The 24981-nt window shown below is 42.7% G+C and overlaps 1 protein-coding gene across 1 annotated transcript in view; it reads right to left on the minus strand.

Annotated features, from left to right (window-relative positions):
- Window positions 1-8549: 8549 nt before the first annotated feature.
- The window catches only part of LOC309393717 (catenin alpha-3-like), a 38753-nt gene continuing 22321 nt past the window's right edge, over window positions 8550-24981 (minus strand). Inside the window, exon 3 of the mRNA XM_081956212.1 lies at window positions 8550-9403. Within this exon, the coding sequence (XP_081812338.1) occupies window positions 9116-9403 (288 nt within the window). The 3' untranslated portion in view covers window positions 8550-9115. The remainder of the gene's footprint in view (window positions 9404-24981) is intronic.

Consider the following 24981-nt stretch of genomic DNA (forward strand, 5'->3'; position numbering starts at 1 on the left):
GGGAGCCCCTCCCCCCCGGAGGCTTGAGGAAAGCCTCTGGAGCCTGGGGAGAGCGAATGATGGGCCTCCTGGAAGTCCGGAAACAGGCCCATTTCCAGTCTCTGGAGAGGCTCTGGAGCCCAGGGTGGCCATTTACGCTCTTCCAGAGTATTGAGGAAAGCCTCCGCAGCCTGGGTAAGGCAAAAAACAGGCCTCCTGGAAGTCCGGAGATAGGCCCATTTGGGGCCTCTGAAGCTCAGGGGAGGCCGTTTTCACCCTCCCAGAGGCTCAAGGAAAATCTCCAGAGCCTGGGGAGGATGAAAATCCCCCCTGCCATGATTCAGGAGGCCAAGTAGGCCGCACCCACCATGCCATGCACATGCTGTTCCTTTCTTCTAGCTCTTGCACAGATGACAAGGCCAGGCAGCTTGATGACTTTGCAGCTCTCTCTAGAGCCCTAAAGCTCAAGAGGGAGGAGGAGTGTAGCCAAGACTTCTCTCCAATTGAATAACTGAGTCACAATCTCCCGTCATCAAAGAACAATCACTTTTTTTAAAAAAAAAGAACAAATTAATTTACCTTAAAGGTATAGGGGGCAGTGCTCATCTCCATTTCAAAGCCAAAGAGCCAGTACTGTGCGAAGACATCTTCCTGGTCATGTGACCGAAGGCACATGGAACACTGTTACCTTCCCACTAAAGATGGTTCCTATTTTTCTACTTGCATTTTTACGTTTTCGAACTGCTAGGTTGCCAGAAGCTGGGACAAGTAACAGGAGCTCACTCTGTTACGTGGCACTAGGTATTTGAACACCCGAACTTTCTGATCGCCAAGCTCAGTGTCTTAGCCACCACGTCCCCAATTTTACCTTACATTGGAATAAATCAGCTCTCTTCTGCAACATTATTGACATTCACAGTGATAAGCTAAAGCATCTTCGTAGCATCGCTCAGTCATTGTTGAAGTAATATAAAGCCAGCCTGCATTACTATTGTTTTGGCACAATAATGGTTGCAAGACACTGTAGACTCTAGTGCAGAAATCATCATTATGGAACCCTGAAACCTGATGCTACATTCCAACTGGCTTAGGATCCTTGTGTGAAAATGCTTTTAGGTCAATCTCCATGATGATCTAACAGGATGCTTGCTACCCACTAATGGCCTATCCAGGTGAGGCAGGGCAGGAGAATGCTAAAACTCAGCTCAAAATGCATTTGTTCCTTTCCATGCTGATGGCAACTCATAAAGCATCCATGGCTGGCTCTCGAGTTGCCATAGGCAAGGGGGATGGGAAAATGAACTTTGCAGCTGCAGCGAGGGAGCACTTCAATCAAAACAAAAGTACATTTCAGCCATTTCTCTGTCAAGGCCATCTCCACGGTTACCCACAGTGGCCGGAGGGGAGTGATCTCTACAACCCACAAAATTGTGTTGGAGAATGTGACTGATGACACACCTTGGGGGGGGGGAAGGGGGGAAACAGAGTCAGAGCCGAGATGTAAATTAAGTGACGCCAGAGATGGCTTCACTTGGAAGGTGCCGACATAGTAAATAACTGGATTTCTTTTGAAGTTTGGCTCAAGGCTCATAATTTAATTAGGGCATCGGTCGGAACCCTGACAGCTATGTTCAGAAAGTCAACTTTCTGGTTTCAGAATGTTACAATGGTTAGTAATATGGTGGAGGGATTGACAATGAAATATCTGACCATTTCAACTACAAGATTGGATATTTTAAACTCTTTCATCTTCAATAAATGCTTTAAAAACATTCATCTAGGGGTGAAATTTAGCAGGTTCTGACAGGTTCTGGAGTAGTTCAGAGAACCAGTAAATACCACCTTTGGCTGGCCCCAGAGTGGGGAGGGAAAGGGGATTTTGCAGTATCCTTCCTGTGGAGTGGGATGGGAATGGGGATTTTGCAGTATCCTTCCTGTGGAGTGGGATGGGAATGGAGATTTTGCAGTATCCTTCCCCTGCCATGCCCACAGAACTGGTAGTAAAAAAATTAATTTCACCAATGCATTCATCTAAACAATTTCATTTTACAAATTGTCAAATTTTGACAATCGGGACTCTGGGATGTTATATTTTCAAAATGTTAAGAGGTTTTTTTCACGTACTTAGATATATTTTGGAATCACAAATAATGACCCCCCCCCTGGTCTGTGCATAAAAATCAGTGCAAAATCATTTTTTTAATGCAGTTCAATCCGTTGGCTCAATGGTCGGTGATTGAAACATATAAGGAAATATCGCTCCTGCCGCCTTGAGTCCAGAAACAGTTTCATAGGTGGAAGGTGTAGACATTTTGGTGACATACCAATGTTTATTACTGTAATGAGCCCCAGACCGCCCTGAGTGAAGGAGTGGAATGTCTGCCAGTTTGAACTGAGGTAACAAAGCATGAGGCAACTGGCAGTTGGAACAGAGTTCTTTTCAAGTGGGGAGGGAGAGCAGAACTCCTTAGCATCAGAGCGTGTTAATTACTGTATAAGAAATACTAATGATCTGATGGTCATTTCGAAAAATTCTTTCTTAGCGAGCACCTAGAAGCCAAGAGGAACATACATGCCAAAATTCAAGTTTGTAGGTTTTATGGTTCTGGAGATTTCGTGATGTGGCATTTGGCTTTTATATATATAGATATATTCCTTATATATAATTCTTTGTTTGACTTTGAGAAAGACAAAGCATCCCTATTTACATGAGATAATTTTAGAAACCTTCTACAAACAAAGATGAATCAAAATTACAGGGGGGAAATGCCTCTAAAGACCAGTTCCTCTTTCTGATCTTGAAGCCCTACAAATTCTGTGCCAGAATCCATTGCTAACATTTGAACAGCTGGACAAATTACACATGAAGCTGTTGAGTTTTTATCTTTTTTCCCCCTTGATGTGGGATTGCAGCAATTCAACTCAGCATTGAAATAAATTGCTGATGAGGGGAACCAATTTGCCCCTAGGAAGAAGAACAGTGGAAGGGTAGGATGTCCACAGAATACTTAGGAAGCAAAAAAAAATTTTATTTTTTTTGATGGAGATGGTTCAGCCTAGGAATGGAAGGAAGCAAATTTTTAATTTGAATATTGTGGGAGCAGAGAGAAATGGAAATTAAACCCAGACATGGACTGTACTGGAAGGACATCATGATGGAATAAGGACTGTCACAAAGAGATGGATCAAGATTGCTGTTTTAGAGAAGAGCCTGAAGTTTTATTCATCTCCCCCTCCCCACGATTTTTACCCTTGAGGAAGAGTTAAGGCCCTTCTACAAGATCTTGGCTCTAGATAAAGTCACCCATGGGACCATAAACTGGAATTGAAAGGGAGAGTCTCAAAGAGCTTGTCTGGCCATGAGAGCTCCCAATCCAGTGGTGGGTCCCTATTGGTTCGGCCCGGTTTGGCCTAACTGGCAGTGGTATGGTGGCCTGGGTCGCTGGAACCAGCAGCAACTCAGGCCTGCCATGCCCCCAAACCGGTTCCCCAGCCGCCACCACCATCTTGTTTTTTTTAGTTCTGCGCATGAGCAGAACAATTTTAATTGAACTGTGCATGCACGCACACATGCACAAACTGGCAGTAAAGCCAGGCAGAACCCACCCCTGACCCAATCAACTGATGGGCACCCCAAGACCACTGAGGGGTGCAAGATAGAAGTGTTATACCCTTCAGACAGCTAGGATTTTTTAAAAAATCACTCAGTAATCTTCCACTTAATCAATATTTAATAAAATTAAATTAAATCAATCAAGTGTAGTAATTGTCTGATTGTGTGCCATCAAGTCAGGGTCAGATTTTTAGAGACTACATAGAAAGACATTCTCCAGGATGATCTTTTCCCCAATCTAGTGTTTAAGGTTTTCTAATGGAGCTTCCATTTCTACTATAACAGAGTCTATGGATCTTGCGGTTGCATCTTCTTCTATTTCCTCTCACCCAGTGACGTGCGGTGAGGGTTATGGCTGGGGAGGCTGGTGACGTCATCAGGAAGGCGGGGAATGGGACCACGTGTGCAGCACATGTGGTCCCATTCTCCGCCTTCCTGAGTGAACATTAAGAGGACCACGAAGTGCACTGATCCGCGTAGCATTGCTTCCTCCACCGGCGCCAGTCCCTTCCTCCCCACTCCTTCAAGGTCTCCCACCAACCCAAAGCCCGATCCCCAGCTCCCTCGGGCAAGGCTTGAGTGGGGTGAGTGGGAAAGCAACGTAAGGGGCTGCGCTTTCACCCCGCTCAAGCTTTGCCGCCTGCAGCCACCGCCCGCCCTCGCTGCCCCTTTCGTTGCTTTCCCGCCCACCTCTAAGGCGCGCCAAAGCCTCCTTCGTCCCCCCCAGCGCGCGCCCTTTTTATTTCCCGCGATACCCCCCCATTTCGGGAAAGCTTTCCCCATTGCCTGGGGGGGTGAGGGGGCCGGCTCCTCTCCCCCCACTCCCTCCGTCCCTGCCTCTCTCCTCAGCCCCAAAGCTCCGTCCGCGCGACTCACTTCCAAGGCGGTGGCTGGAGAGGCGCGCAAGAACGGCGAGCGGTTTCCCACCAAAGCAGCGTTTTGTGTGCAACAAGGAAAAGTCCGCTTTGTCGCCCCGAGCTCTTGTTTGCGCTTCCGCCCCTTTTTCTTCGCTCCATCCCGCTCCGGCTCTGGAAGGGCCGGCGAGGTTGGCTCCAGCCGAGAGCGACAGGAAGGAGAGGAGGGGGTAGCTGCGGGCTACCTTCCGCCCCTGCCGTGCGCACCACGCTCTTGTCGGAGCCTCGGCTGCCCGCAGCTTCCATTGAGAACCGCAACTCCGCCCGCCTCGCCAAACCAATTTCGAAATCATTCTTTATTCCAAATGCGCACGAAAAGCTGGAAAAGACAGCTGGGTAGATGCGTGTTTGCGTTCCAGCTACCTAGTGCTCTTTTCCACCGATCGCGGATGCTTTTTGTGCGCATTTGGAATAAAGAATGATTTCGAAATTGGTTTGGTGACCCTCTCTGCAGTCCCTCACTCTCGCCAGCGAAGGAAGGAGGGATACACTCACTCTCTCTCTCACACACACACACAAATGGCAAATCGAGCAGCCGCTGTTGGGAGCCCGTCACATACATTCGGGCAATGGGGGGGGGCAGACTAGAGGGACTGCAGAGAGGGTCGCCTCGAGTCTAGGGCAGTGAGTCATTCGATGGGAAAGTTCCCTCTTCCTCTGCCCAGCCCTCCTTTGCTTAGGCTTCTTTGTCAAGAAGCGGCTTTTGGGGCTAATGGGAGAGGAGAGTGAAGAGAGAGAGAGTGAATGGGAGAGAGAGAGAGAGTGAATCCCGTCACATACATTCGGGCAATGGGGGGGGGCTTTCTTGCACGCCTTCAGAAAGCTTCTGAAGGTATGCAAGAAAGCCCCCCCCCCCATTGCCCAAATGTATGTGATGGGCTCCCAGCAGCAGCTACTCGGATTTGCCATTTTTGTGTTTGTGTGTGTGTGTGTGTGTGAGAGAGAGAGAGTGAATCCTGTCACATACGTTCGGGCAATGGGGGGGGGGGGTTCTTGCATGCCTTCAGAAGCTTTCTGAAGGCGTGCAAGAAAGCCCCCCCCCATTGCCCGAACGTATGTGACGGGATTCTCTCTCTCTCTCTCCCTCTCCCTCTCCCATTAGCCCCAAAAGCCGCTTCTTGACAAAGAAGCCTAAGCAAAGGAGGGCTGGGCGGAGGAAGAGGGAACTTTCCCATTGAATGACTCACTGCCCTAGACTTGAGGCGACCCTCTCTGCAGTCCCTCTAGTCTGGCCAGACGAGAGGGACTGCAGAGAGGGTCTCTGCAGTCTAGAGCAGCGAGTCATTCGATGGGAAAGTTGCCTCTTGGAAGGAATGACCCGGCTTGGCTCCCACTTCGTCTCTCCTGCCTCGTCTCTCCTGCCTCTTCGCTTCTCCGTTCAGTCGTTGGGCGGCAGATCGAAAGCGGGAGCCAAGCCGGGTTATTCCTTCCAAGAGGCAACTTTCCCATTGAATGACTCGCTGTCCTAGACTCTCTCTCTCTCTCTCTCTCTCTCTCTCTCTCTCTCTCACACACACACACACACACACACAAATGGCAAATCCGAGTAGCCGCTGCTGGGAGCCCGTCACATACATTCTGGCAATGGGGGGGGGGGGCTTTCTTGCACGCCTTCAGAACCCCCCCCTGCCTGAACGTGTGTGATGGGCTCCCAGCAGCGGCTGCTCAGATTTGCCATTTGAGAGAGAGAGAGAGAGAATGTATCCCTCCTTCCTCCAGTCCAACACTCTCGCTGGCATCCCAGCCAGACGAGAGGGACTGCAGAGAGGGTCTCCTCGAGTCTAGGATAGTGAGTCATTCAATGGGAAAGTTGCCTCTTGGAAGGAATAACCCGGCTTGGCTCCCGCTTTCTATCTGCCGCCCAACGACTGAACGGAGAAGCGAAGAGGCAGGAGAGACGAAGCGGGAGCCAAGCCGGGTTATTACTTCCAAGAGGCAACTTTCCCATTGAATGACTCGCTGTCCTAGACTCGAGGAGACCCTCTCTGCAGTCCCTCTCGTCTGGCCGGGATGCTTTTTTGAGCCTTTTTTTAACAGTTAAGCAGAGTCATCAGCAGCTAGCTCAGTCTCGCCTCAGCTGTCGCCTGAGAGGCTGAGCGCGCTAAAACCTCACAGCAAGCTCTCATATGTTTTTTTTTTCATGATGAGAGGTGAGGCTGTGCCTCAGTTGCCTCACCTGACTGCACGTCACTGCTCTCACCATTCCCAGCATTATAGACTTTTCAAGGGAGCGGGTTGTAACATAATATGAAATATGTCCAAAGTAGTTTAATTTTTGCCTAGTCTTTTCTGCCTCGAGTGAGAACTCTGGATTAATTTTTCTGCCATGCATTTATTTTCTTGCCTATCCATGGTGGCCCCAGGAATCTTCGTTGACACTAGTTCAAAACCATCAATCATCTTGTTATCTTGCTCCTTCAGAATCTAACATTTGATTCCATACAGCAGTGCATCTCAAACTTAGTAACTTTGAAGATATATGGATTTCAATTCTCAGAATTCCCCAGCCAGGAATACACTAGAAAGATGACACCCAAAAATAAGCTGCAGAAAGAACGGCTGAGGCAACAGCAGAAATGGGAAGTTGATCAAACAGAGGAAGTGACATCGCAAGACAGTGCATGGCTGAAACCCTCTCAGATGGGAGATTCCACTGAAAGTCATAGAGAATAAGAAGGCAATGGTAGAAAAAGAGCAGAATGTCAAGGTCTGAGAAATTATGAGCTGGGGTATCCATAACAACAAGTCAGCCAATGGGAACTGTTTGGTGACTAAGAAACAGGATCTGTTGTGAGCTATGTGAGATGGCTCAGAGCCTGGCCATGGCTTAGCTTAACTGTTCTGTGTATATAAGCTTGCTTCTAGTTCTGGTCCTTGCTTCTACTTCTACCTCTGTTCCTTGTACTTGCTACCACGTTGAAAGAGCTGCATGGGTATTGTATACATGCATCATGTATTATATTATTGTATATAAAGAAGTTTCTTCTATAAATGAATCCTGCTGAATTATTTATTTGCATGCTGGTTTGATCGCTGCAAACTCTAACAAAGAAGACAATGGGTGTGATAGATGTAGCAGTACCAAGTGACAGGAACATCAGGAAGGAGTATGAGAAGCTGGAGAAGTACCAGGACCTGAAGGAAGAAGTGGAGGATGTGAAAAGTAAAGGCAAAGTGGTCCCAATGGCACTCAAGGCCATGGTTCCTAAATAGGGAGAATGGCTGAAACAGATCCCATGAACAACTTCAGAGACCTCTGTCCTGAAAAGTGCATGGCTAGTAATAACTAGAAGGGATGCGGTGGCTCAGTAACTAAGATGCTGAGCTTGTCAATCAGAAAGGCCAGCAGTTCAGCGGTTCGAATCCCTAGTGCTGTGTAACAGAGTGAGCTCCTGTTACTTGTCCCAGCTTCTGCCAACCTACCAGTTAAAAAGCATGTAACAATGCAAGTAGAAAAATAGAAAACCCCTTTGGCGGGAAGGTAACAGCGTTCGATGTGCCTTCAGCATTTAGTCATGTTGGCCACATGACCACAGAGACGTCTTTGGAGAGTGCTGGCTCTTCAGCTTTGAAACAGAGATGAGCACTGCCCCCTAGAGTCAGGAATGACTAGCACATATGTGCGAGGAGAACGTTTACCTTTACCTTTAGTAATAACTAGGATACTGTGCCAAATTCTTAAACTCCCAGATCACTGGTAGAGTACCTGAGATTGACGAAGATAGACACCTGCCATAGTGGTTAGAAGTGAACCTTTTATGTACCATATTTTTCGGAGTATAAGACGCACCCTTTTTCCTCAAAAAAGAGACTGAAAATCTGGGTGCGCCTTATACACTGAACACAGCACTTTTTTTGCCTCCTGAAACCCCGCTCCTTCACCAACATGGCCGTGCATAGCTTGTAGGAGGCTTTCAGAGAGCTCCTGGGGGCTGGGGAGGGAAGAAATGAGCAGAAAATGGGTTGTTTTTTGCTCAATTGTGCCCCCCCAGCCCTCAGGGGCTACAAGCCTCCTAAGGGCTATTCATGCCCTTTTTTTGAAAAAAGCAGGCTGTTTTTGGGAGGTTTGCAGAGTGCAAAAACTTTTTTTTTTAATTGCCTCTTCAAAACCTTGGTGCGTCTTATACTCTGGTGCATCTTATACTCCGAAAAATACAGTATCTATTCCCTTCTACAAAATGTCAAGACTCCCAACCAGACGTTTGCTAACCAATGCTGAGATACGATACATGTGAGCAACTTTAAATTTTGAGCAACACTTCCCATGATTAAACCTGGCATATTATGATCAATTAGTAGTGCAACATATGTCAATATTTTTGTGTCGTAGGCAAAATGGTGAAATGCCAAACACACCAGTGAGTGATCAATATACAAAAACACAGTTAAATGTTTAAAATAATGTGCTTGAAAGCGCCTCTTAGCTGGGTAGAAAAACTCGCAGATTCTTCATCAGCTACAAATGAAGTGACTTAATGTAACACAGTGTTAAACACACAAATGTGAAACGTTAGTGCATTCATGGCATTAAAGTAGTGGGGGAAAATAAGGATTTGATCTCAGCGGCCTCTTCATCTAGGCAAGCTGCGCAATGAACAGAACAACATTTTCAGGGTATTGCTCTTCCTCTGAATTCACTCATGATTTGAATGGGGTGGATCTTCTTTTTAGCCGAACCTTTCCTGACAGCTGCATAGGTTTCCTCGGGCTTCTCTTTCTTAATCAAAGGTTTCTTTTCGGGAGCCTTCATTCGCCACATCACCACAGGATGTCGCGGGCCAGCAGGACTTTGAATTCGGATAATCTTCGTGGAGGCAATGTAGGACATTTTCACTGTCTGCACCACAGCATTCATCAGGTTTTTGGCAGCTTGAATCAGCGAAGTCACACTGTCTAACTGTAAGCAGAAACACAACTATTACAATCTCAGAAATGCCTGTTGTTTCGCCTTGTACACTTGAAGGCGCAGAACATAAATTTGATTGTGTCAAAAATAACATGCAATGCTGGATAGAGATAAAGGGGGAGGGGTTTCACTTTTTAAAATTTTATTTTATTTTATTTTATTTTTATATAAACAATCCATTTCCCATTAACCAGCGTGTTGTCTGGGTACAAATATTTTGTGCCAACATTAAAATATACAATCTTATTATTTAATCTCATCTTGGCTTAATTTCCAATACCTTAAGTATATCTAATGTTATAACAATCCCATTGTAATTTATTTAACTCTATTAGTTATATTAACTATTAATACATTTTCTGTACTTTAGAGAACTTATTTTACTATTAATTCTTATGTCTATTCGCTAACCACCAGTAAAAAAATTCCCAAATTGTATAATAATCAATTTCTTCTTTCTCTTTGATAGCCAGTGTCAATCTGTTCATTTCTGCACATGCTGATATTTTCCTAATCACATTATCCTCTGTAGGGATCTCTTTACTTTTCCAATTTTGTGCAAATACAGGTGTTGTTATAATATGAATAATAAAATATACATTTTCTTTACTATAATTTTCTGATAAAATCCCCAGCAAAAATATTTCAGGTTTTAAGTCAATAATGACGTCCAGTTTAGAGTTTCTGAAAGTCTTGTTAACAGGTCAACCTAAACACAATAACATAATTAAAAGCTGCAAAACAAGTCACCAATTTTTTTTAACAAACATAAACTGGATTATACTTTTGTTTAAAAATAAAAATTTCACGTTATAATCCCAGATTTTTGCAATTCCAAAAATCTGCAATTTTGTCAACACATCCCTATAATATTGCTCACATACCTGTCAGTCACCTTACCTGAAGAAGACAGAAATCTTGAAAGAATTGGATCCTTGCTCTTTTTTTAAAAAAAAAAAAATATTATCCGAATGCTTAAGAAATGTTTAAGTGGACTACTTTCAGTTTCTGTAGTGGGAAAACATGCTGTCAGGCTTCCGACAGATTAACTCATGAGCCTCAAGCCAAATTTCAAAAGAAATCTGGTAATCTGAGATCCGACCTTGAGGAAGTATGCATGGATTTTGCTTCTGAATGTGGCTGCTGAACTTTTCCATCAGTTCTCCCCACAACTCGAGAGCAGACCATGATTGCTTTACGAGTTGACATGCAGCTATCCAAAAGACATTGGGAATATTGATATCTATCATTTCAATTCATGGACTGGAAACAGTTCAGCTTCAAGACAGAGAATGTGGTGATGCAGTGAGTTATTATAGATAGTCCAGTGGTGAAATTCATTTTTTTTACTACCGTTTCTGTGGGCGTGGCTTGGTGGGTGTGGTGTGGCTTGGTGGGCGTGGCAGGGGAAGGATACTGCAAAATCTCCATTCTCACCCCATTCCAGGGGAATGATACTGCAAAATCTCCATTCCTACCCCGCTCCAGGGGAAGGATACTGCAAAAGCTTCATTCCCACCCCACTCTGGGGCCAGCCAGAGGTGGTATTTGCTGGTTCTCTGAACTACTCAATTTCCGCTACCAGTTCTCTGAACTACTCAAAATTTCTGATACCTCTTCTCCAGAACCTGTCAAAACCTGCTGGATTTCACCCCTGAGATAGTCCTTGACTTACAACCATTATTTAGTGATTGTTCAAAGTTATAACAGCACTGAAAAAGTGACTAACGAGCCGTCTTCACTTTTACGACCATCACAATATCCCCATAGTCATGTGATCACACCATTTCCAATATTTTACTTAAAATACTCAAGGTAATATGCATTTCCTTTTGTATAAGGGTTTTGCTTATTGGTGGTGGTGAGATTCCCCTCCGATTGCTTAATGTGAAACAGGATGCTTGAGTAGATGGACTTTTGATCTGATCTACTTTAATTCTTCTCACGTACTTGTGCTTAATACTTTTTATTATAAGCAAGAGAGAGGGAGTTCTGGAAGTGTTCTTAGCATACAAGGTATCAGTGCAAAAGGAATCATATGACTTGTAACATAGACTGCCTTGCATTTGAATTGTATCATATTTCATTTTATGTATAGCCCTCTAGGTGAATGTTAAATTCTTTAGCATTGCTTTCCTTGTACATCTTACAGCTTAAGCTTCCTGTGCTGTTATTTTACATTGGAAAATTGGAAAAAGGATAAATATACTGAAATGCATACCAGTGACTTGAATGAATAATTTTCCAGCTTCTAAGAGTCTCTGTACTCATATTTAATTACAGGGCTGACAATTTCAATTTAGAAACACACTTCCACTTCAAATTCTTTTAAATAATGCCATATGCTTGGATTTATATTTTCCCAATCTTCACATGTGAGGCATACACACATACACACATCAAAAATAGACCTGATTATTCTAATCAATTTCTGAAGTTTGATGGGAAAAAAGAGAGACAATGTACAGCTCCTTGACATGTTTTTTTTTTCAAAAAAAGAAACCCATTCAGTGTAGAATTAAGAATAAGAACACCTTGTGCCAAATTGAAAATAGGTTTTCGAGATCATTTTTGTCCTGCTTGAAAGGGTTCCATGTGACTGGTTCTTTCCTTCTGTCTTATGAACCAGAGCAAAGTCAACAGACCCAGGATTCACTGCAGGTAAGATTGACTCCAAAGCAGCTAGAGTAGATGCTCCCAAATATATCTAGTCATAATATTATTAGGGTGGATTAGACTCCAGATTTGAGTGGAGACCCCATCAGTGGTGGGTTTCACATTTTGTTAACACCGGTTTGCCATGCATGCACCTGGTCTTCGGTGCATGCACTTTGCTCATGCCTGTGCCTTCTGTGCATGCACCTGTACTCAAAAATGTGCCTAAATAGGATGGTATAGAACCAGGGCGGGTGGGCAGGCCCACCCATGATTTTCACTACCAGTTCGGGTGAACCGGTCCAAACCGGCTGAATACCACCTCTGCTATAAATACTTATTTCAGCACTCCGGAAGCCTTGCCAAGCCTTTATCCTGGTTAGGGCTTAGACAGGACAGGAACATTGAAGGAAAGCAGCAAAACCACATCCCTCATAGATTTGGTTCTTGCCACAATACCATTTAATAATATACTGTAGGTACTTCCTGACTTAAAGCTCGTTGCTTAGCAACCATTCAAAGTCATGATGGGCCCTCTCAAAAATACTTAAAACCTAGTTCCAAAGTTCTGACAGCCAGCTCCTGCCCATGGTCACGTGACTGCAGGTCGGGCGCTTGGCAACCGGGCCACAATTGCAATCATTTGCAGTGCCCATGGTCATGTGATCATGGTCATGGTCAAAAACGGGAAGTAAACGAGCATTTACTCCCAGGTTTTGGCAAACCCTAGCAAACAATGTGTTCACTTTACAACTTCACATATGCTTTGCAACCATCACGTTTGCTTAAGGACTGCTGCAAGAAAGGTCCTAAAATTGGGTCAGTCACTTTATGACCATCATAACTTAACAACCATAAAAGACAGATTCCCTTATGCTTGTAAGTCAATGACTAACTGTAGTAAAGCAAATTTGCTTTGCATTATTTTTTACATTTTTGTTGTGAAAAAAGAAAGAAAAATGCAAATTCCCAAAATAGTATTCTATATATATTTGACTTTTGTAACAAGTAATTGAGTCTTGCCTACACAAAATAATATTAATCATTTTTTCCACGGTGTAGCTACAGTGCCAATTTATAAAAGGAAATTATTACATATCTCTAGCCATCACTGTAAGTAAATCTTATATTTCTAACACTTGAATAGCCTTCCTTCTTTGCGAACCCACATGCCATTTTTTTAAATCTCAAACATAGTCCAACATTTCAGTATGTAATTTAATTACATTTGCAATCTTTAAACCACAAAGATCTTTCTAATCCAATTTTGTGAAAGCAGTCCAGGATGGGATATTAATTTTAAAAAGATTGTATTGCATGGTAACTGTTCCCTCATCCATGCAGGTCTTGTTTAGTGAAGCAACTTTGCCCCTAAGTCCCAAAACAGTCTCAACTCATTGAGATTGGTAAATCAAGTCCCTAAGTGAAGAGGTTATTTAGTGAAAACACAATGGTGCTTACAACTTTACACCAGCTCTCCTTTGCTGCACTGACCAGCAGAGGTCATGAATGTGAGGATTGGTTGCAATGTTCCTTTTTCATCACCACTGTAACTGTGAAAGTCATGAAATAAGGAAGTGGCTAAATGAATAGTGCAATGCACTTGCAATATCCTGACATTGGCAAGCAGTAGCAGCAATAGCAATAGCACTTGGACTTATGTACTGCTTCACAGTGCTTTACAGCTCTCCCTAAGCGGTTTTACAGAATCAGCCTATTGCCCCCAACAATCTGGGTCTTCATTTTTTCCACCTCGGAAGGATGGAAGGCTGAGTCAACCTTGAGCCTGGTGGGATTTGAACTGCCAAATTGCAGCAGCCAGCAGTCAGCAGTAGTAGCTTGCAGTACTGCACTCTAACCACTGTGCCACCAAGACTGTTAATTTAAAATAAAAAAAATAAAAAATCAATCCCGTTTAAACATTCTGTGACAGATAAGAATATTTTGTTGAACAAAATTGATCTCAGAGTCTTAGGAGAAACACAATATATTTTTAAAACTTCTCCCATTGATTTACAGGTTTAATATATAACCAAAACATTACTCAGCTAAAAGCATTCTTTAGCACCCATTTGCTCCAACACTGACTACAACACCAGTGGCCATACCTTGAGATGCCCCCCCCCCCCTTTTTTTTGGTTCTAGTGGATGAGAGCCAAAGGACAAACCTTCTTCTCACCAATTGTGGAATGGACCACCATGGTCTAGTGGATGGCAAGGAAGTTCACTTCCAGAACTAACACTTGAAACCAGTGGTGAAATTCAATTTTTTTTACTATTTCTGTGGGCGTGGCTTGGTGGTGGGGTCCTGTGACTGAGTGGGTGTGGCCAACTTGATGTCACTCATGGCCATGCCTACTCAATCACATGCCCCCCCCCCACCATCAAGCCAGCCCACAGAACCCAGTAGGAAAAAATGTGTGTATGAGTCCATTCACAGCAGAGCTGCTGCTCCCTTTATAGTCTCCCTGGTCCCCTCTCTCCCTGGGTTTACCTTAAAGGGACAGACTGCAGCAGCTCTGCTGTGAATGGAGGGAGAAACATTTGGATTGTCTCTGCTGAATTTAACGTTGAATTCTGTGGCAGAGACAATCCAAAAGTTTTTCCTTCCGTTCAGAGCAAAGTTGCTGCTCCCTTTATGGTCCCCCAGGCCCCTTCCCTCCTAGGGACTATCTTAAAGGGACTGGCTGCAGCAGCTCTGCTGTGAATGGAGGGAGAAATGTTCAGATTGGGTGGGCGGGTCGAGAAGCTGGAAGAGGTGAGCAGTGACAGGGCAACCAGGTGGGCGTGGCCACCAGGGATTTTTGCCACTGGTTTGGAGAACTGATGCCAATCATCCCTGCCGTTTCGTCCGAACAGGGCTGAATCAGGAGGATTTCACCCCTGCTAGAAACTCACATTCCAAAATCTTTAAATACTCCTACAGCCATGAGATTTTCCTTCTAGGATCCGTCATTAATGAAAATAGCATTCAGAATTTTTCTGCCATAATCATAGCCTGTTGTAAGTGGAGATGGAAAAGAGATGGTAATTATTCAGTCCCCTCTCTTTGTGGGGCTACCACAAAGAAGGGGGGTCAAGCTATTCTCCAAAGCACCTGAGGGTAGGACCAGAAGCAAAGGGTGGAAACTAATCAAGGAGGGAGGCAACCTAGAACTGAGGAGACATTTCCTGACAGTTAGAACAATTAATCAGTGGAACAACTTGCCTCCAGAAGTTGTCCATATTCTAACACTGGAAGATTTTAGAAAGAAATTGGACAACCAGTTGTCTGAAATGGTATAGGGCTTCCTGCCTGAGCAGGGGTCTGGACTAGAAGATCTCTAGGGTCCTTTTCAACTCTGTTATTCTGTATTCTACATTCCACAATTCTCCACTTCGAACACATATAAATATAATTTCTTTTTGACGAAAAATCTTTGGTGACGGCTTCTGTTTTGTAACCCCCATTACTTCAGATCAACACAATTGTTATTTTAAGTTTCCTTTAATTACTCGTTGTTGGCCTCTATTTAAATAGACTTTTTAAATACTAGTTATTATATTTAATACTAGTTTTAATATTCCCCTTTTCTTTTTACTTTGAAGTATTTTGTTTAGAACATATTGCATTTCTTTTCATTAAAAATTAAATGCGTAGCTTGAAAAACACTCATTATAATTCTAATATAATAAAGAGCAAAAGCAGTACAACAATGCAAAATCATAAAACCAACAATTTAAATATTAAAAGAACAGTCATGAAGGCTACTAATAAAATCAGGCAAAAGCTAATAAATATATTTTCAGTTTCAGACACTCCATTTTCTTTTCAAGTTGAGCATCACTATATGAAATACCCACATTTACCACAGCTTGATAAATTTTGCTTAGAAACTACTAGAAATGTATTGCAACTTTTGACTTTATTCTTCCCCTTTAAAAAAATTTGGAATACAAAATTAGGTGGGTGTTTTTGCCAGTTAGGCTTCCCATGGAAATTAGAATAGAATAGAATCATAGGGTTGGAAGGGACCTTGGAGACCTTCTAGTCCAACTTCCTGCCCATGGTAGAAAACCTTATTCCTGTTCTGACCTATTTTTCACAAAATCACGAAGCAGACTCCTTGTCGTGACAAAACCCCTTTTTATTAAGCTAATGTGAATTCTTTTCATTCACATCCAACAAAGTTCCGGGAAACAGTCTTTCAAGAGTGAATTTACCACCACAGACCTTATCAGGCTTGGAGAGCTGCCAGGCCTTCCAAACGCAAAGCTGTACAAGAAAATACTTGGCAAGGCATCTCTGAGAGTCACAGACAAATCTTCACACTAATTAAGAGAACTAATTGTCTCCTGCAAACTTCACTCCCCTTTCGCTCCTCTTTATTCCCTATGGGAGGTCCCATTCACCGTCTACCTGTGCCTTCATTTCCAAGTTGGCCCTTATTCCTTAACTGTTCCCTTCTCCTGGCAGCTCCGCCCATGCATACATCAGGAACAGGCTCCAGCTGTTCTTCTGCCCCACTGATCTCTGACTCCAAAGGCAGCTGATAGCTGTCAGATGGTTGTTGTCCTATCTCTGCCTCTGACACAGAGCCCTCATCAAAGCCTTCCCCAGACTCCAGGACTAGCCCATATTCCTCCTCACTGTCTGAGTCTGCCACCAGCTCTGCTGGCCACTGGTGGGACACAACTATTCCATTCTGGACAAATGGCGCACAGAACTCCAGGAAGCAAACTATTCCATTGATTAATTATTCTCTCTGTCAGGAAATTTCTCCTTAGTTCCAGGTTGGATCTCTCTTTAACAAGCTGTTACTCTGTGCTTCTGGTCTTACCCTCATGAGTTTTGGAGAATAAGTCAACCCACTCCTCTCTGTGGCAGCCTCTTATATACAGAAAGGCAGCTGTCATATCATCTCTAATTCTTTTCTTCATTAGGCTAGTTCCCTTAATCATTCTTCATATGAGTTATCCTGCACATATTAGTTGAGTTCTAGTTGCTCTGTAGCCCATATCTTAATTCATTCTTTAGGCATTTCCATTGTTCAATGGGCCTTGCTCTACCATATTGAGCTTAATGTTCTGCTGTGAAACCCTTATACTCAAGGCAATATTCACTTAGACCAGGGGTTGGCTCTGGAGCCACATGTGGCTCTTTCATCCTTCTGCTGCAGCTCCCTGTCGCCGGTCAGCTCCACTATTGATAGGGCTTTCAGTTAGGACAGGTAGAGGAAAAATGATGCTGTGCTAGGAGGAGACTATATGGACCGGACTTCTGGTCAGCTCAAGAACTGAACAGAGGGCTTCGGGTTAGGACCTTTGTGGCTCTTTGAGTGTTTAAGATTGCTGACCCCTGACTTAGACATTTTGTTTTGTTTGCACTATAAATAATACATTTGTTTCAGCTATTTTCTATAGGCTCCTCAAGGCCTTCTACCTCCATAATCATGGAAAACTGATGAAGTAAGAATCTTCTTATATGGGTTAAAATATTTGAGAGACTAGACTTTTATCTTTCAAGAATGTTTCCTTAGATGACGTCAGCAGCCAGCGGAAGAAAATACATGCCTCTTACATCTCTTAGAAAGGCATGTGTGTTTATAAGCTACAGCTTTCTCTGCTTCTAATATCAAAGACAGGAAATTATCTCATGCATTCAAAAGGGAAGAAAACTCTGATTTATACAAGTTTGGCATTTCAAGACTAAAAGGAAGTTATTTAAGACCTTCTAATATTGAAACATCATCACGGAATTTCTGGCGTTACAGTCTATGGCTACGATTGATGTGGATGTGGACAAACCCTTTTTTTGGAAGCTTATATTTTTAAACCGACAAAACTCAAAAGAAGAAAGCTGGGAAAGATTTGACTGTTCCACTTAAATCTGTTTAGGTGGAAAGAGCTTCCAAGAGAAAACTCCTAATCTGAACATTCAAACGTCACTTCAGAGGCCTTTTATCTTTCTGACTTTGAGATATGTTTTTCCAGGTATGAAAAAAAAACCTGCAGAGAATTTTAAATGGAAAACAGCATTGCTTAGGCCCAATCAGTCCCTAACATTTGTGTGAATGAGTTAGGACAAGTCATGCCCAATGAAAGTTGTCCTGGGGTTCATTTCAAAGAAATTGGGTCAGATCCTTATTGCAATAGAATGAATTTGAGAGGATAACAACAGGGGTGGGTTCCGGCAGGCATTACTGCCGGTTCGCTTGTGTGCGCTTGATGCGTGCTGCGAGCAGTGCCATAGGAGAACCTGTTCGTGGGGCGTGGCAAGTCTGGGTCACTGCCAGTTCCAGCGATCCAGGCAGCCAAACCATTACCTGTTCGGCCGAACCATTCCAAACTGGTAGAAACTCACCAATGGATAACAATAGGAAAATTCTGTTTTCTGGTTCCGCATTCTCATCATTTCTACCTGACTGTAGAAAGAAGCCCTGTGTCTTTAAGAAGATGGGAGACCACTAAGAAATTTTAGAACTATATATTAGACTGAAAAGCACTTTTTAAGAATCCTGAGAGAAGACAGAGGCAGTATTTCCATACTGTTGAAGCAAAAAAAAATTTAGGAATATATCTACCAGAAGTTAACGTCAACTCATAGGAGAACTGACTGTCACCATATGATTCACATGGTAGCAACCCAACCAACTTCTCTCTTGCTTTAGCATCAAAACTTGAATATACAGAATGTATTGTGCAGTTCTTTATACTAGGATACCGAGTGGTATCAAACTTTGTTGAGTGTCAAAACATATAACATGTATACTGAAATATATTGGTAAATGTGCAACCCTGGGATCAACAAAATACTGTCTGAATACTGTCAGAAAGCAACCAGTATTAATCTTGCTTTGGAAACAACTTTATAGTAAGCATAGCAGAAGAATTGCCATACTCTTTTATGCTTCATATACCCTATGAACAATCAGAAAACTATTATATTATTATTATTATTATTATTATTATTATTATTATTATTATTATTATTATTATTATTATTATTATTATTATTATTATTATTATTATTATTATTATTATTATTTAAGGCTGTATGTATGTATGTTCAAGTATAACTCTGGAACGCCTCAAGCAATTTCAATCAAATTTGGGGGGGGGGGAGAAGATACCCCTGGTGTGTGTCTGTGTGTGTCTCTCTCTCTGTGTGTTTCAGCATAACTCTGGAATGGCTGGGTTGTAAAGGGGAGTGAGTGTGGCATCCTAGAGTGGCAATTGTTTGTGATGTCATGGGATGGGGAAGGGAGAGCATGGACCATTAAGAAGAGCGAGTGTGGCGTCCTAGAGCGGCAATTGTTCGTTATTTCAGTTCCTTTGCAGCTTCCTCTGGAAAACCAGCCATGACGTTCGCCCTCCAGTGGACCAATGGGGAAGCACCTGATCGATTTGGGGCAAAGTGCCAGGATTGTAGACAGAGCGGGAAAGAGGAGCGCGTGGGAGGGGGGAAGGGAAAGGGCAGGGATGATGGGCATAGGAGTAAGGGGAAGAAAGGCCCATTTCAATGGCTCCCTATCAGACAACCGCTTCGATGTCTATAAATACCCGGGCAACATCAGGTTATCGGCTATCTTTTATATTTTACATGATTAAAAAACAACAACATTTTCAATCATTTTAAGTACTGTTACTTAAATTATACTGAGTATCAGTTCCAAGACAAAGAACATTTCAATCTGCTAAGGAACTCTATTATAGATCTCAAAGTAGCAATCGCGGAAAAAAGGAGATACTCCAGCACAGTTGAGTGGGAGATTGCTGAATTCCCACACATTAAACGTTTTCAGGCTATCTCAGAAGGTCCCAATAACCCCATGGATCTTAACATATTATGATTGATGAGATATTTTTAATCTGTGTCACCTCTAATCTACCATCTCACAACCATCCTGTTTTCTGCCTTCCCTTTTCTCCCACCTACATCACTCCAGTTTAAATCTAACATCTGTCCAGCCATGCCACTACATCTCTAGATTATGCATTTTAACAACATTTGTTAGTTGGAAAAAGTGCCACCTGATTTTCAGCACCAAAACTGAACATGGAATATGGCCAAAAAAATTGTTCATGCAAAATTATCAGAATGTTGCTCTTGCATATTATAATTATAATCCAACATTTTCACTTTTCTAAATGTTGCGATGGCATTGAGTTTAACCGTTTTATCCCTCCCTTGTGACCAGGTTGACTCAATACTCAAAAAAAAAAAAAAACTCCTCCATCATCTGAATCAGAAAGTTACAGCATAGTTTCTCTCAATTATTCAGAATATACCATTTCCCCGAAAATAAGACCTAACCGGAAAATAAGTCCTAGCATGATTTTTCAGCATGCTCATAATATAAGCCCTACCCTCAAAATAACCTCCAGCTAAGATTGTCAGCCAGATGGATGCATTTAGTACCATATTCCCCCCCCCCAAAAAATAAGATCTAATCTAATGCATCTTTTGGAGCAAAAATTAATATAAGACCCTGTCTTATTTTTGGGGAAACATGGTATAAGTCAGGAGAATTCATGTTTACATGGATGAGAAACTGTCTGAAATTGAACTGGTATGGTACAGAGAATTGGTACTCACAGATCTGGACTTGATGATATTTGGATGAGAAACCACCAAATAATCCAAGGTTAGCAAACTACCCAGAAAAGATGAAAACCCAACACAGAAGGCAGAAGCAAACCACATGCATGTTGTAAATTTCATGGAACAGTTCATGTGGTCACCAAGACTCAAGCTTCTCTTGAGCAATAATTATATTTACCTTATTGTAACACCAATGTATTTTCCAATGTGAGCAGATCTCAATCTTCTCCTTTCCTCCTTTAGGCTACTTTCTTTTATATATAATATAAAAAATTGGAATTACTGCCAAGTTCTGTATATTTATAGTAATATGTTTGTAGAAATTGGAATCCTTGATGAAATAGAGGAATGAAGAAAATGCCAACAGGGGAAAAATAAAGGTTAAATCTGCAGCTCTTCTTCTTAGCTTCAAACTTACAAAATAAATTATTATTTTCACAAGTCTCCTCTCCCCAGAGGTCTATGGGGTATGGTAAAAAGATCAAGATGGCAATATCAATGGTCCAATCAACGCTCTATGGGATTTTTTTTTTTTTGCAATCTTGAGTTCCCCTCTCCCACATCTTATGAACATAACCTAGACAACATAGAATTACACTGACTAAGGTCTGACTTAAGCATAGTACACAAAATTGTCTGCTACAACGTCCTACCCTTCAATGACTACTTCAGCTTCAATCGCAATAATATACGGGCAAACGATACAAATGCAGGGTAAACCTCTCCAAATTCGATTGCAGAAAATATGACTTCAGCAAGAGAGTGGTCAATGCCTGGAATGCTCTACATCCTCAAACCTCCATAACTTTAACCTTAAACTGTCTAGCATGGAACTAACCCCTTTCCTAAGGGGGCTGTAAGGGGACGTGCATAAGCACACCAGCATGCCTACTGTTCCTGTCCTATTGTCCCCATTTATTCGTACCCATTTCCTGTGTTCATGTCGATGTTTATACTTATACCTGTTATCATTTACATATTTGACAACTAAATAAATAAATTAACATCCTTGCCTCTCTTTCTCTCAAATATTTGATATCCAATCATCTATTATATTTTTCAATATCTATATCAAAGGAATCTATCTAGGCTGGGCATGAAACATGAAGAATACAGACTAGAAAAAGCAGATGATGGATTTTCCTTCCAATCTGTCCAAACACTCTCTAATCCATTACTGCACTGTATCTCAATCAACCTTGGCAACCTGAAGATGGGTGACTTCAACTCCCAGAATTCCTCAGCCAGCAAAGGAAATTGAAATCCACCCATCTTCAAGCTGCTAAGGTTGAGAAACAGTGCATTCCTGCATTAGGAGAATATCTGGCACTGAAAGGAAAATGGTAGGAGAAAAGGAGAGGTATATTTAGGCAAATTCATAGAATTGGAAGCTCGGATTGGATCATGGAATCAGACCTGCCAAAACTAGGCATTGTTAAAACTGCCCAGAAGCAATTGTGTGTGATAAGAAAGCTGTGTACTCAACCTGTGCTGCAAGGGAGGCACACTCACAAGTAGCACTGGGGTAGGAAAATTGCACCCCCTTCCCTGAAAAGGAATAAAAACAACTGAGGCTAGAAATGAGAAATCATATTATGCCATGAGCATCTGTCATTTAAGAGTTATAAAGAGTTATAATAATAATTGTTTATGCCATTGTTAAAGGTTTAGAACATAGAAGATCAAATAATAGGGTGGGAAGGCACCTTGGAGTAATTCTAGTCCAAACTCCTACTCTGTTGTGGCCTGCCAGTAGCCAGTGGAGTTGGCAGCAGAGTCGGACAGTGAGGAGGTTGGGGAGGAGCATGGGCCAGTCCTGGAGTCTGGGGAAGGCTCGGACGAGGGATCTGCGTCAGAGGCAGAAACGGGCCCGTGGCTGTCTGGCAGTGATCAGGTGCCTACAGAGCTAGACAGCAGTGAGGCAGAGGAACAGCTAGAGCCTATGCCCAGTGTGCGCATGCGCAGAACTGCCAGAAGAAAAGAACAACTCAGAAATCAGGGTAGACTTGGGAGTAAAGTCCCAGGTAGAAGGTGACTGGTCCCTCCCATAGGAAATAAAAGAGGAGTGAAAGGGGAGTGGGCTTTTGCAGGAAACAATTCGTTTGCTCGGTGGTTAGATTCGTTTCAGGAGTGTAAAGATCTGTCTGTGAATCTTAGAGACTCTGTGCCCAGTCTTTCCTTGCACAGCACCTCATTTGGAAAATATTTACATGGCAGCTTTCCAAGATAGATAAGGTCTGTAGTCATAAATATTCCTTTAAAAGACTTTGTCAGGCCTTGCTGAATGTGAATGAGAGGAATTCACATCTGTTTAATAAAAGGGGTTTTGTTGGGATCATGACTCTGTGTTGTGCTTTTTGGGAAAGCCTAGAACATACTCAAGCCGGAGACATTATACCCATGACGGCAAACCTATGGCACGCGTGCCATAGGTGGCACACGAAGCCATTTCTGAGGGCACATGAAGCATAACCCTGTCAGCTCCAGCGTGCATGCACATGCTGTCCAGCTGATTTTTTGCCCTCCAGAGGCTTCCCTTCCCTTTTAGCTTCTTAGGGCAACATCAATTAAAAAAAAGTTTCACATTTCTTCAAGTTCTCAAGTTTTCATTTTAGCTATGTTCAGCCTCTTAGAAGAAAAATTCCAGGACAGCCTATGAACTTTCCATGCAGAATTCATTTGGTAAAGTTGTGTCACTCTTCTATTAATTAACTCATTTGTGGAATCTGGTCTCCTTTGCATTCCTTCTCTGGTCTCCATTTACTCAACTGGAAGCAGTCACTGAATTGCTGAGATTAGACAATCAGTGATTTTCAAGATATACTCATTGCCATAGCAGATCTTCAGGATATTTTTTTCCACCTTTTACTGTTCAGCACACAATTGTTCAGAACAGATAATTACAATCTTTTCTTCCTTCAGTTGAACTCTGGCAATTTCCTCTCTTTCTTCCTGTTCCCTCAACCATAATTTAATTTGGCCAAAAATAACTTAGTATATTTAGGTTGTTCTGCCAATCTGCAAACTGGGCGGTCTTTTTATTTCTTAAAAAGATTCTATGTCCTTAGAAAGCTATAAAGAAAATGCAAAGTCTATAGTGATCATTAAGCAAGAGTTATCCATTTCATAATTCATATAATAGCACTTAGACTTATATACTGCTTTATAGCCCCCTCTGAGCGGTTTACAGAGCCTATGGCCCCCAACAATCTGGGTCCTCGTTTTACCCACTTCGGAAGGATGGAAGGCTGAGTCAACCTTGAACCTGTTGAGATTCAAACTGCCAAACTGAGAGCAGTCAGTGATCAGCAGAAGTGGCCTGCAGTACTGCCCTCTAACACTGCGCCACCGTGGCTCATACTGAAAAAAAAAAACAACAGCTCTGGGATGTCTCACTAGAATCTCCAGCTCTCTCCCTAGAAATTGTTGACCACGCCATAATTGCAGAGTTAAAACAGAGTAACCTTCAGAAGAAGCTATCATATATTGATGGAGTAGATAGTTAAGATTACAGAATGGCTTCATTTTACAATTTGCTTCATTCTTCTCTTGCTCTCATTCATTGATAAGGGGTTTGTTTTGTTTTGAATGTGTATGTGTTCTAGGCAGCAAATTTTTGAGAGCCCTTTTATAGAACTGCGACTACACAGCTTAGGAGTAGCAGCAGTGGTGGGATGCTGCCGGTTTAACAATTGGTTCAGTGAGTGCTGAAAATGGAGCATTTAGAAGCTCATCTGCTTACCTTCCAAGTCAGCAATGATAAGTAGAACAGTGGGGGGGGGGATCAGCTGTGCCGCAGGGTTGAGATGAGCTAGAAAGCAAGAGATAGGGCGGGGTTGGATGGGCGGGACCAACTGATCGTCAGAGCTACCGGTCCGAACCGGCTGAATACCACCTCTGAGTGGCAGGTCTTGAGAAAGAAAGAGCTTCCAAATGAAATAACTTCTCTTATGATGCGGTTGACATTCTAGCCTTAAAAAGATGATCAGGTCCTTTCCCTTCATTTATTTTTCCTTCCAGCGAAAGCTCACAAGCCTGAAGATCATGTCTTAAACTCTGGCATGTTAAAAGTTGTTTTTGAAAGCAGATATTAGCTATGCAACACTTCAAAGAGAAGGGAAATCTCAGTGTATCAGTATGCAAAGAAAAAAACAACCACCACTGATCTCTGTGTGTGTTTGTGTGTCTGTGTGTGTCAGGGTATGTAATTGGAAAGAAGTGTAGAAGAAGATGGAAAACTCAGAATACCGACAGAGCTGCCTGAAGTAATTTCTCCCCTCTCCCCCTTGCCTTTTGCTTGCCAAATTGATTTTCTGTCCAATATTCTCTT

The sequence above is a fragment of the Natrix helvetica genome, assembly GCF_964273705.1.
Source record: "Natrix helvetica genome assembly, chromosome: 5".
In the NCBI taxonomy this organism is placed as follows: Eukaryota; Metazoa; Chordata; class Lepidosauria; order Squamata; family Natricidae; genus Natrix; species Natrix helvetica.